At 40.3% G+C, this 14,134-nt stretch overlaps 1 protein-coding gene across 1 annotated transcript in view; it reads left to right on the forward strand.

The window, feature by feature from the left end:
* mdga2a (MAM domain containing glycosylphosphatidylinositol anchor 2a) overlaps positions 1–14,134 on the forward strand; it is a 912,278-nt gene that overhangs the window by 807,783 nt on the left and 90,361 nt on the right. The window contains exon 14 of the mRNA XM_041214670.1: positions 3,770–3,925. Coding sequence (XP_041070604.1) covers positions 3,770–3,925 — 156 coding nt within the window. The remainder of the gene's footprint in view (positions 1–3,769; positions 3,926–14,134) is intronic.

The following is a 14,134-nucleotide window of genomic DNA, read 5'->3' on the forward strand; positions in this document are numbered from 1 at the left end:
ACTATTCAGCTAAATACATCAGAACTGCCCAAAGTCTCCAACTCTAACTCAGAGCTGAGGGTCCTGGGGACCAGGAGAATTGCCGATCGGAAGTTGAAACTTCCAGGGCAATTCCCATACAGATCCGCACTTCAGGATCTTCACAGAACCCCAACATGCAGCTCGGTCACACGTCTGGTCTCTGATGATCCGAAGACCGGAACACTTGGGCCAAAATATATCTCAAAAGCTAATAGAGGGATTTCAACAAAACTTGATACACAGATAGAGAATGGCTGAAGGAAGAACTGACTAGTTTTTGGTGAAGATGTGGGCCTGGACCCTGAAGTCTTTTTAAGGATCAATTAACATTGGGAAATAGGGTGAATTGACTTGTTTTAAAAAGATGTTATTGATTATTTTATTTAGAAAGTTGTGGATTGTCTCAGCTGCTCTGTTGCAATTTGACACTGCTGTCAAAATGTGAGCAGAGTTTTTAGAGCAGGTTGTTGGATATGGATTGGAAATGAAACATTGTCAGTAAGATAGAAGCTCATAATGAAAACAGTTCTTCAGGTTTGTAGGTACAAAGCATCAACCAGGCAGGGAAAAACCTCAAAAAAGAGCTGTGTAATTGTAATAATGTTAACACAATGGGATGGAGCTATGCACTCTACTGAGTATCCTCTTCATTTGTCTATTTTTTTATCTGACTTAGTAAAGCTGTTGCTATCACATAATCATTCCCAAGGGTGATTGGAATGTTATATTCCACAGAGGTTATATTTGACTTTTCTTTTCAGGTCCATTTCTGTAATTGTCACCACTTTCTGTTGTATCTTTATGATTCTGCAGTACCCTCATCTTTTTATTACTGTACTTGATGTTATTTGTACATTCACATGTTTACCAGAGCATTGTCTGGTTTCTACATTACAAGGATGTAGTTTCGATGTTCAGTGTTATCATTAAAACACCTTGACAAAAGGTACACACTGTGGAGCTAAAATTCCACAGCATGCAAAGAATCATGTTCTTCAGGAACTCCCCACTCACCCCCAATCCTACCCCCACCAGAAAGCCTCCCCCACCCTTCCCCCACCTCCCCTCACCACCACCCACCTCCCTGCGCCCCCCCCCCCCCAACCCACCGCACCCCCCCCCACCCCCCGCACCCTCCACCACCCACCCACTCTCACCTGTTAATGCCCAGGCATATCTTTAAATGAAGAGCACAAATTTACTTCAATAGTTGGCCACCAATGCAAAACATTTTCACAAAATATCAACAACAAAGGTTTGTGCCTTACTTTCCCTGTCTCCACAGCTGTCTCCCAGAGAATGTCACTTCACAAACAATGTGCTCTGTACATAGCAGTTTAAATGCTCAATTAATCCATATTTACTGAACTATTATTCAAAAACTAGCATTTGTTAAAACAGCAAAGGCTACCTACTCATTAATCCAGTAGAAATTTCTCCAAGCATGCTATACTCCCAAAATTCCAGTAGAGTTCAACTCATGAGACATCCGTCCTTGTTGGTTATCTCTTCTACAGTATTATGTCATTTGCAAAAGTAAACTTTCTGAATTCAGCTTTAATGAAAATAAACATCAGTTTGCAATCAGTTGCAAAATATTCTTAAGGCATCCCTCCTGGAAATTGTGTATTTTATAAGGGATTTTTAGCATTTTTGTATCAAATTCACCTGTTCTCTAGTTTAACCAAGATATAGAACTGAGTAATATACTAGTATATTGCATGTTGGTAAAGCATTGCAACGGCGTAACTTCCAAATTCACAAAAATGGGTAGTATCTTTGCTGCTTTTTCATGAGATACAATCTACATCTAATTGTCTTCATAGAAATGTAGCAATTGAACAGCGCAACAATTGTCAACATTTCAACATTTCCGATTACTTTCCTAAATGAAAGGAAAAAGGCAAGTTTGAAAGTTTTGCTTGAAGGAACAGCACAATCCTTTGGTATCTAGATTTATTTTCATCATTTCAAATATGACTGTCCCCCTTGCCAAAAGTGGCCATGTGTTGTTTTGAAGACTAGTTGCAGCATTTTTCTATCAGACAACACATTCAGGAGCTAAAACATGGGAAACAACATATAAATCTTTGATGTTTTCTTTCAGCACAGTTGCTGGATATTCATTTACACAACAGGTCTCCTAATCTCTAAAGTTTGTGGCCATCTACTTTTGAAGCAACTTATTCTTAATGGATGGCCTTGGCGAATCAGACAAGTTTACTTTGAGTTTGTTGCTGATAAATACAAAAAGATCGTTTTATTGAGGGGACTATTGAGCTCCAAGCTTAGTATCAGAAATTGTATGCTCCTTTTTCTGGATGCTAAAACTGCGATTATGGTATCAGCTCCCAATCTGTGGGTCTCGCATTGCCAGTGACAATCCAGGGTTTCACCAAGGTCTTGTCAACTAACTCTGTCACATCCTCAAAGAGCTGCAGTAAATTTATCAAACAAAATCAACCAACCTGTGAAGCCATGTTGACTACTACTCATCGTACCAAAGCTGCTTTTATATTATCTGAGAGCCATATTAATGCTACTGCTTTCTGACACATTCAAAGCTCTCACATCTAATGGAAATTTCCATAGTAACTTTGGCAGATTCATTAAGGCTGGCCTGCTTAAAAATAGACATCTTCCTGGCACTTTGGTGAATCTGGCAAATTTGGTGCATGAGACCACACATGCTGGGAGTCAGCAATATCACGAGGTGTATGTAAAATTGTTACTGCAAGATAAATGGTCTATGTGGCTTGATAGATTATAGATTTTGCTTGATAACCTACCAGAGTATTTTGATTATATGTTGGAGTTAGTGAGTTAATGGGAAGTCCATGTAGTTAATATTTTGCGACTCTGGTAAAGGCTTTGACACAATGCCACTTTGGAATTTACTTTACAAGGTAAAAATAAACAGAATAAGAAGAAAAATTTGAAATTGGCAGCTAATTGTTTAGCCATTAACTTAAGTTGGTCAATTAATACCTGATCCTATACTATCCCATATTCCCAACAGGACATTAGCACAGATGAATAGTGGTGGTAGTGGAGGGGATATGGGGTAAATTCAAAATATCTAATGATGCATATCATAGGAAACATGAGTCTTCGGTTGATTTCAAGATGGTCACTATCTAGTCAGGGAGGAATTTCCCTGAATTATTTCTCAAATTAGCCACTGGTTTTCTTTTCTTTGAAGGTTAGCCACCCTGACATTTGGAGAGAGTGGTTGTAAAACCTCATTGGTAGGGTAAACATTGATGGGCCCAATGCTGTTTTATCAATTTCTTTTATTCATATATATTGAATTCACTTACCCAATGCAGTTTTGTATCTCGAAGAACCTAATTTCCTTGAAATGGTATTCAGTTTATGATATCATCTGGTCACAAAATTTTACAAACAATATCTTCAATTAAATTTATCATTAGGTACGAAATAAATATTCATTTTTGAGATTTTTTTGCATGGATGAAATGGTTGAATCCGTTAAATCTGAGAAACTAGTTATTGGAAACCATGTACTCTGTGTTAAATTGCCTTTGTATCAGAATATGAACTTTTTCTTGAATGTTCAGGTTTGACCCAACCTTCAAAAGCTTATTTTGCAGACATTATTGTATCAAACACTCACAGTCCAGTTCCTGGTGTACTTGTGCTGCTATCAAACAGTCATATATTCAAATATTTTATGATAGATGCGGTATTATAAAATGGTTAGAGATGTGCGTGTATCTGTTAACAGGAGAATTCAACTGTGCATTTGAAAATGAGAAGATCTGTGGGTTCACACAAGACCGTCTTGATAATTTTGACTGGACAAGGCAAAGTGCTTCAACCAGGAACCCAAAGTACACTCCAAATACAGGACCAAGTGCTGACCGAAGTGGCTCCAAGCAAGGTATAGTGGTAATTTCTGTTTATAGAGTACACTACTGTCTAATTGAAAGTATATTCTTAGTTCTAAAAGAACAGCATGTTACCCTGTTTCTTTTCACCATACTGTTTTTGGCTTGTGACAATATGCTGAATTACTGATCTTTTATTTGGTTGACATTGTAGTGACTAGGGCCTGGGATATGAAACCTGCCTAATGCTTAATCGCTAGTGGTGGATACATTATGTGGTAAAAAATAATTGCTTGGCTAAAATGGTTACTTGGAATTACACCTCAAATTATGTCAGCCCAGAGCTCCCACAGAGTATGATGTGTTTCTAGCAAATAGTGTGGACACCGCTGGAGTAAAATGCAATCCTTCATAGCTTGAATTTTTAAACAAAAACACATTCATTCTATTATTCTATTATACATATCCAACATATTATAAAATAAAAAAGTAACCATTCCAACAATTCCATGCATTTTTATATCTTGTTATAAACTGACCCTTAAAATTTCAGCACCTAATTTTCAATAGTAAAAGTGGAGTAGCTATAATTTACAATAGCAGGACCCATGCTGTTTATTAGACTTGCCTCTGCATGTTTAGTATTTTTAAATGTTTTGCATCACTGATTGCTGAAAGTGCAAACTGATAACGGAACAGGATATCTGGGACCTGGATGAACAGTGCAAGCAACTGTTTATCTACTTAACCAATTAGCTTGAAGGATTGTGAAATGAACAGCGCAAGGACTGAGGAGGAAATGTAAGTTAGAGCAGGTGAATTCAATGTCAAAATCAGGTTACACTTGTCTTAGTTAATTTTCAGTTCACTGGCAGCAATTAACACTTACCACATAAAACATACTTAGATTGAACAAAACTTCACTCTCCATGGCCAGTTTAGTCCTTATCTGCCACACTAGTACAGCAACCTCATACCTTTCAATGGTGAGCCAGGCAGTGACATTCTGATTTCATGAAGTTAATGCCAGGCTCTGCATTTTAGACAGTAGCTTTTGAATTTACAACTTTAACTGTGCATCTGTGCATGGCAGAAGATGCTGCGGCATTTGTACTTAAATAACACTGAGTACCATTAGCCTCGCTGCTACTTTGACAGCAAATATAACACTTTTTGATTGACATGGTAACATAAATGATAAGAACAAAACAACAAAATTAATGCACCGTACTGAAACTTGATTGTACAAACAAAATAAGAAAGACAATCATGAACCAGTTATATCACATTTCACTGGTTGAAGTTTAACAAAAATAGAATACCATATCATTAGTTCAGCAGATCCAGACTACTGGACAATAAATTGTGTTTCAATGCAAATTTGCATATAAATGATAAACATCCATCAACAACATTTCAAATAGGGAAGCACTATCTCCATGGCCAGCTGCCAGCAGCATAATAGAGGAAGAAAAGTTTCAAAGTCGCAGAAATTTCCACAAGAGGTCTACCCAAATACAATACCGTGCAAGCACTAGCTTAGATGCTGGTTTCATTCATCCATTTGTATTTTATGTTTGACAGGTACCTCTTCGTGCCACAGCAAACCTGCTCTTTACCATTTTAATGTCTTTTTAAAATGTTAGAGTGGGGGCTTCCACACTTCATATGGCCTATTGTAATCCCTCACCTCCGCACTCTACAATCAGTGATAGAACTTTCTAATATTACGCTCTAGAATTATTTTCCTGAACTCTTTATAGCATCTATTAATTCCCACCTTCCAAATTCTCCTCCTGCAAACTGCTCCAAACTGTTTGTCATCTTTCTTCACTGAATTACAATGCAAATTCACTGGACTGAATTTTTACACCTTCTGGGAGCGGGTGGGCCAGAAAGCCATAGGGAACCTGGAAATCAGGATTCCCTCACAAGCTATAGAACTTCAATTCCACTGCCACCAATTGGTTCTCTGCCCAGAAGCCAAGACGGACTGACAGGCTGGCTTCTAATGGGAAAGGAAGGTAGTAAAGGAAGGCTGCAGGGCCAGGTAAGCCTGTGCCAGGGAACAAAGGGAAGCGATCTTGAAAGTTGTGATCAGGTGGGGCAAGGGTGGCAGGGATTCATTCTAGAGTGGGATCGATCGGAGGTTGTAGGGGCAGTGGGAGTGGGGAGTAGGGTCATTCGGGGGCTGGTGGGAGCGTGGTGACCTTGCATCTCAATCTGTCTGAGAAAAGCAACCGTGAGAGTATTGCTGCCAAAATATTTCTCAGGAAGTCATAATGAAATTTCTCCCGTTTATAATATATAATCAAGTAAGGGGAAACCCTTATCAGAACACTTACTGCTGAAAATAATTAGTGTGTCACACTGTTTATTTCTCCAATGTTGTTTAAGCTGTGCAATGGACCCATGTATCTTCTCACAAATTTAAAATTGGCATTATTAATGTTACATCACTTGTATTGTTAAAGTTAAGGATAAACAGTGGAGGGTATTGATTGATTAAGTATCTTGAGTATGGATAAAAAGGGACTAGATTGGCTAAGTTTCCTTTATTAACTTTGATTTCTGTTACAGTGCCCCACTAGGGGCAGTCAACCCCTTCTATTAGTTTAATTTATCAATCATTTGTTTTATTCAAAAGAGAATATAAAAAGGGATTGCCCCTTTAAGGGGCTGTCAATTTATTAATTAGTTTATTTGATCTTTACTCAAAAGAGTATAAAAAGAGACTTCACACCTCAGCCCCACACGCCTGATGTAAGGCCGCCATGTACCTGAGGGACCTCCTCATTAGCCTGATCCTGGGCCTGGCCAAGGTAGCCATTAACAGGTCCAGGCAGTGGGCAAGTGAGGGGGTCATCCACCCCTACTGCCTGCCCCTCTACCGTAGCTATAATCACGGCTGGGTGTCCCTGGAGAGGGAGCACGCGGTGTCCTCTACTACGCTAAAGGCCTTCCGTGACTGGTGGGCGCCATGGGGGCTGGGTGCATCATCACCCCTGGTCCTGATAATTTGGTTAAGTTCCCTTTCACAATTTTGTTTTAGTTACAGAGCCCCAGCAGGGGCTGTTACCTGCTCGCATTTATTGATTTTAGTTTAATTCATTGCTATTTTTAGTTTTACTTAAAAAGAGTATAAAAGGGGGCTTGATTAGCTAAGTTCCCTTTTTTAAATTTGATTTCTGTTACAGTGCCCTACCTCTTCTATTAGTTTAATTTATTGATTATTTGTTTTATTCAAAAGAAAATATAAGAAGAGATTGCTCCTTTAAGGGGCTGTCACTCTGTTAATTTGTTTATTAGTTAATTTTTTATTTGATTTTTACTCAAAAGATTATAGAAAGAGACTTCACGCTTCAGCCCCACGCTCCTGATCTATGGCCACCATGTTCCTGGGGGGGGGGGAAACCTCCTCATAAGCCTGATCCTGGGCCTGGCCAAGGTGGCCATTAACAGGTCCAGGCAGTGGGTAGTCGAGGGGCCTATCCAGCCTCACTGTCTGCCCCTTTTCCGCAGCTACGTTTGCGGCCAGATGGCCCTGGTGAGGAAGCACACGATATCCACTGGTACACTTGAGGCCTCCCGTGACCGGTGGGCATCACAGGGGCTGGGGTGCATCATCAGCCCAGGGCATGACATTTTGGCTTAATTAGAAAAGTTTCCTTAGAAAGTTTGATTTCTGTTACAGTGCCCCTTTAAGCGGCTGTCACCCCTTTTATTAGTTTATTTTATTAATTTTATAGTTTTTTTCAAAAGAGCAGATAAAAAGCGACTGCCCTTCTAAGAGGCTGTTAAATTGTTAATTTGCTTATTAGTTAATTTGTTTATTTGAGTTTTACTCAAAAGAGTATAAAAAGGGACATCGCACTTCAACCCCACACTCCTGATCTTTGGCCGCTCGGTGTGTAGGAGGTGGGGGGGACCAACAGATTGGAGAATCTTCTTGTGGGTCTGCTCCTGGGCCTGGCCAAGGAGGTCCAGGCAAAGGAACATTGAGAGGGTTGTTCATCCTGACTCTCTGCCCCTCTTCTGTGGTTACATCCATACCTGGGTGTCCTTGGAGCGGGCACACGTGGTCTCTCAACCGTTGGGCATCGCTGGGGCTGAAGTGCACCATCAGCCAGGTATTTTAACTTGATAAGTTTCCTTTGTGGTTTTGTTTTATTTACAGTGTCCCTTTAAGAGGCTGTTACTTAGTTAGTTGGGTTATTTGGTTTTAGTTAACTCAGAAGAGTATAAAAAGGGACTGCTGGTTCACTGGGCTGGTTGATAAGTAGGAGTCAGTGATATGTAATGCTATGTTCTGTGAATAAACTGACCACCAAGAAAAAAAATGTCTGGATTCATTCTTCACCATCTTGCTTGGAATTCTTATAACAGGCAGTTAATGTTTATTCTGTACATTTTGTGCCGTATGCAACTTTAGTTAACATTCTTTGATATGCAGCAATTCTAAAGCAGAGGTTTTATAAAGGAGAATTTCCTATTATCTTGAGAAATATCTATTACATCAGTGTTCTGCTGTAAATCTGATCATATCTGATAGCATTAGTGTATTTGAGGCGTCAGAAGAAAGCTATAATTTGTTAAAACTATTTGTCAAAAATACCAGAGTGTAGCAATTAAGATAGTAAAAATGGAAATAGCTGTGTTATGCAGATAAAGTAATATATGTGCCAAGATAAGAAAGATAATGTACTGATTGAAGGAGTTTAAATTCCCACTTGTCTGACCTTTAATTTTAGACAATAAGTCAGTCTGAACCAGAGCTGACCTAATCCAGTCTAGTGAATCTCTATTTAAAACCACTCTAGTCATTGAACACAGCAAGGGATCATGTAGAATGTTTAATAAGGAAAGGTTGGTGCCTCCATTATGTCCATTACCCACACTTTATTCCTTGGGCAAGCTTTCAGAGCTAATGAATATCAGGGAGTGCATTTGAAGAAAATTGCTTGTTGTAAATGATATGTTCATGAATGGACATGGGTGACATTTAACCGGAGATATGATAATTTACAAGTATCTTGGCATAAGTAATCATGATATTGTATGTTTAATGCTTTCTATAATAGAAGCAAAGGCAAATTAGGAAATCCCTAGATAGGCTATTGTGAATTTAAAAGCTCTTGGTTTTGTTTGCTGATTGATGGATGCAGTGATGTTAAGGAGACATTTCCAAGAATAATGCAGCTATTAGTTAATAAAAGTATATGTTATTAGAGAACCAAAGGGTCCAACATTTCTGGACTTGATGGATGATGCCAGCACAAATTGGGGTAAATCTCTTGTAAGGAACTTCTAGCTTCCATATCTTTTGCCTCCAATTTCCCTCCCCTCTTGACTTGAAGGCACTGGCTCACTGATGTGGCATCAGCTGCCTTCCCAAGCCTCAAATTGCTGAAGTGGCTGTCCTTCATGTATGAACATGATGGTTAGCAACTATCGCAGCTGATTCTGACTGAACCTCCACACGTGTGCATTTTTCTAGCGGCAGTTATTAGACTGAAATTAAGAGCAGCAATCTGGTTAGGCATTTGGGTACTGAGATCTAATGTCATGCCTTTGCTGCCACTCTGGCTGAGCTGCACTAATCCTCCATGGGCAAAGGATGGAACTTGTGACCTTTTTTGGCCTGTATGGCACATTCTGCAGTGCAGTTGCTAATTGAGCCTTTAAGGGGCAACTGGTACAAATCACACATAACTGACCATCCCTAAATGAATAGCTACAGCAGTTTTTAAATTTAATCTTTCATGGGTTGTGGGCATTACTGGCAAGGCTATCATTTGTTGCCCATCCCTAATTGCCCTTGAACTGACTGGCTTGCTAGGCCATTTCAGAGGCATTTAAGAGTCAACCACATCACTGTAGATCTGGAGCCATCCTTATCTGGACTGGCCTGCATGTGACTCCAGATTTACAGTGATGTGGTTGACTCTAAGCTGCCCTCTGAAATGGCCTAGCAAGCCACTCAGTTCGAGGGCAGCAGTGAATCAAATGGGTTTTTACAGAAATTGATGATAGTTCCATTGTCAATATGATTGAAACTAGCTTTTTATTTATTGCATCTAAATTCCCCCAACAACCAATATTACCAGTGATAATAAAACTTAGTGATGAATGATGCCAACATTTGTAATGCTTTGATTTTTGCACTACTGTGTTAATTCTCCTCAATTCCCCAATTCTAATCTGTATTCCCCCGTCTGAGCCCACATGTTATACACAGTAAGCCATTGGCACCAAGTCAAAATATTGTTCATAGGATCATTGACATGAGATTGTGAGGTCCCCATGATGTAGAAATCTTAAGCAAAGTCTAAGCAAAGTTTCTGAAAACTTTTTAGATGTGGTGAAGAAATACCAACAGCAAACTCCACTTCATAGTGCCCATAGTTTTGGTGCTATGGGCACTGTTTTGCTTCCAAAATGGCATCCATGACATGCACACAACCCACTGTGGAAGCCACTTGAGGGACATGAGCTGAAGGTAGGCAGATCAGGAAGTCAGTCAGTGTGTCACACCAATTTAACATCAGCACTGCCACTTTAGAGCTTGCCTCTACAGGTGATATTCTCCCTCAAACACACACAGCTGAACATGAATTCAGCAGCAGGAAGTACCTCCTCCCATGTTATTTAAAGGGATCATCAACAACTTGCTGGTCAGTTGCTGATTAATTTCTACTGGTTTTGTTTAAGATTATAGAAGTGCGTGGCGGTTTCCAGAGTTGGTGAAGGGAATGGTGCTGCAGAGGAAGAAGGTTCTTAAATCTGGTTCTGACATCTCAGTTTCTGCTCAAATCACTTGCTACAGTCAGGGTGCTGAAGTCACCATCCCCACCTTGGCCTGGAGAATGAGCAGAGGCAGCACAGGAGAGGACAAGTTACTCGCAGAGGAAAGAGGAAGAGGGGAGAAGGGCTTCTCAGCAGGAAGCCTTGACTACCTTTGGTCTTCTGGAACAATTTCTTTTATCACAACCTAAATATTGAAGAGTGTGTGCATTATCTCCATTTTACAAAGAATACTACTCTGCCCATTCTGTTTTCCTACCAAAGTGGATAACTTCACACTTATCCATGTTATACTGCATCTGTCATGTACTTGCCCACTCACTCAACTTGTCTAGAATACCTTGAAACCTCTTAACACCCTCCTCACCACTCACATTCCTGCCAATTTCATGTTGTCAGCAAACTTCAATATGTTACATTTGGTTCCCTCATCCAAATCATTGATGTATATTGTGAATAGCTGGGGCCCAAGTACTGACCCCTGTGGCACCCCACTACTCACCACCGGCCACTCTGAAAAAGACCCATTTATTCCTACACTGTTTCCTGGCTGCTAACCAATTCTCAATCCATGCCAATATATTACCCCCAATCCCATGTGCTTTTATTTTACACACTAATCTCTTATGTGGGACTTTATCAAAGGCTTTCTGAAAATCCAAATACATACATCCATTGGTTCTCCCTTATCTATTCTGCTAGTTAAGTCCTCAAAGAACTCCAGTAGGTTTGTCAAACGTGATTTCCCTTTGTCTAATCACATTGATATTCTTTAAGTGTCCTGTTATCACGTTTTTTATGATGGGCTCTAGCATTTTCCCTACTATTATTGTTAGGCTAAGCAGTCTGTAATTCCCTGTTCTCTCCCCTGCCCCCCCCCCTCCTTTTTTTAAATAGCGGGGTTACATTTGTCACCCTCCAATCTGCCAGGACTGTTCCAGAATCTACAGAATTTTGGAAGACGGCAACCAACTCATCCATTATTTCCATGGCCACCTCCTTTAGTACCCTGGGATGTAGATTATCGGACCCTGGGGATTTATTAGCTTTGAGTCCTATTAATTTCTCCACCACTATTTTTTTCTTATTAATAATAATTTCCTTCAATTCCTCCTTCTCACTAGACCATTGGTTCGCTAGCATTTCTGGAAAGCTATTTGTATCTTCCTCCATGAAGACAGAACTAAAGTAGTTGTTTAATTGCTCTACTATTTCCTTGATCTCTATTATAAAATCTCCTGTTTTGGACTGTATGGGACCTACATTTGTCTTCACTAATCTTTTTCTGTTTACATACTTACAGAAGCTTTTACAGTCTGCTTTTATGTTCCTTGCAAGTTCATTCTCATGCTCTATTTTTCCCTTCTAAATCAATCTCTTGCTCCTCCTTTGCTGAATTCTAAACTGCTCCCAATGCTCAGGCTTGCTACTTTCTCTAGCAACTTTATATGACTCCTCTTTGGATGTAATACTATGCTTAATTTCTTTTGTTAGCCATGGTTGGGCCACTTTTCCTGTTGTGGTTTTGTGCCAGAAAGGAATGTATAACTGCTGCAATGCATACATTCATTCCTTAAGTATTAGCCATTGCCTATTCATCATCATGCCTTTTAATGAAGTTCCCCAATCTATCTTAGCCAACTCATGCCTCATACCCTTGTAGTTTCCTTTGTTTAGATTTAGGACCTTAGTTTGAGATCAGACTACTTCACTTTCCATCCTAATGAAGAATTCTATCATGTTATGGTCACTGTTCCCTAAAGGACCCTGCACCACAAGATCATTAATTAACCCATTCACATTGCACAATACCAAACCTAGGATAGCCTGTTCTCCAGTTGGTTCCTTCATGTATTGTTCTAAAACAACCATCTCGTTCACACTCCAGAAATTTATCCGCCACGGTATTATTGCTAATTTAGTTGCCCAGTCAAAATGTAGATTAAAGTCACCCATGATTATTGTAGCACCCTTGTTACATGCATCTCTAATTTCCTGTTTAATGCCATCACATTCGTTTGGTCTAGTCTCCTATTCCAGATCTCACTAGTATTTGGAACTAGGAGTAATCCTGAGATTACTACTTTTGAAGTCCTGCTTTTTAATTTATTTCCTAGCTCCCTATACTCTGCTCTCAGGACCTCATCCCTCTTTTTACCCATATTGTTGCCACCACTATGGACCATTACCTCTGGCTATTCACCCTCCCCCTTCAGCATGTCCTGCAGCCACTCAGTGACATCCTTGACCCTGGCACCAGGGAGGCAACATAACATCCTGGTGTCACGTCTGCAGCCGCAGAAACATCTATCTGTTCCCCTTACAATGGAATCCCTATCACTAGGGAGTCAGAGTGCTCTCCCATTCTTCTTCTCCCCGTCTTGCCCCATCCGTGCAGCTAAGCCACTCGTGGTGCCATGGACTTGGCTCTTGCTGCATTTCCCTGAGAACCCATTTCTCCCAGCAGTATCATATGAACATACAAATTGGGAGCAGGAATAGGCCGCTTGACCTTTTGAGCCTGCTCTGCCATCAATAAGATCATAGCTGATCCAGAACGGAAAATCTGTTTGAGAGGGAGATGGGCCCAGGGTACTCCTGCACTACCTGCCTAGTGTTTTTACTCTATCTGGCGGTTACCCATTCCCCTTCTGCCTGTGCACTCTTTACCTGCAGTGTGACCGCTTCACTGTATGTGCTATCCACAAAGATCTTATCCTTGCGGATGCTCCACATTGGCTTCAGCTGCAGCTCCAGCCCTGAAATGTGGATTTCGAGTAGCTGCAGCTGGAGACACTTCCCACACACATGGTCATCCTGGACACTGGAAGTGTCTTGACTTCCCACGTAGCATAAGAGCAGCATTCCACTTGGCTTCTATTACCTATCCTTAAATTACTCCCTTTACTTTTACTTCCTCTGGTTTAGAGAATATTAAGAACAGAAGAAATGCTCATCAGGCCTTGCTTACCAAGGCTGCTGCTCTTCTCCCTGAGAAAACTCTTCAGCAAACTCCCTCTCTCACCAAACTCCAATTTAAGCACTTTAATTTAGCTCAAAGCAGCACTCCAGTACAGACAAGGCAGCACTTTAGGAGGCCTGTTGTTATGCTCTCTGAATCTAGCTTCTGAAAGCCCGTTTAAGCCAATTATTTAATTAACTAGCTGCAGCTGCAAGCAGAGCATGAATAACCCCTGTTTTAAATCTGGACTAAAACTCACCTTCTCCCAACCCAAAGTGCAACTATTAGTTAATTGCTAAACTAAAGAAAGATGAGACTTCAGTTAGAAATTAACCCTTAAATTAATCCTTAACAGTCTCTCTCTCACCAAACTCCAACTTAAGCACTCTAATGTCGATTGTCATAAAAACCTATCTGGTTCACTAGTGTCCTACAGGGAAGGAAATCTGCCACCCTTACCTGGTCTGGCCTACATGTGACTCCAGACCCACAGCAA

This window comes from Carcharodon carcharias, chromosome 20 (genome assembly GCF_017639515.1).
Source record: "Carcharodon carcharias isolate sCarCar2 chromosome 20, sCarCar2.pri, whole genome shotgun sequence".
In the NCBI taxonomy this organism is placed as follows: Eukaryota; Metazoa; Chordata; class Chondrichthyes; order Lamniformes; family Lamnidae; genus Carcharodon; species Carcharodon carcharias.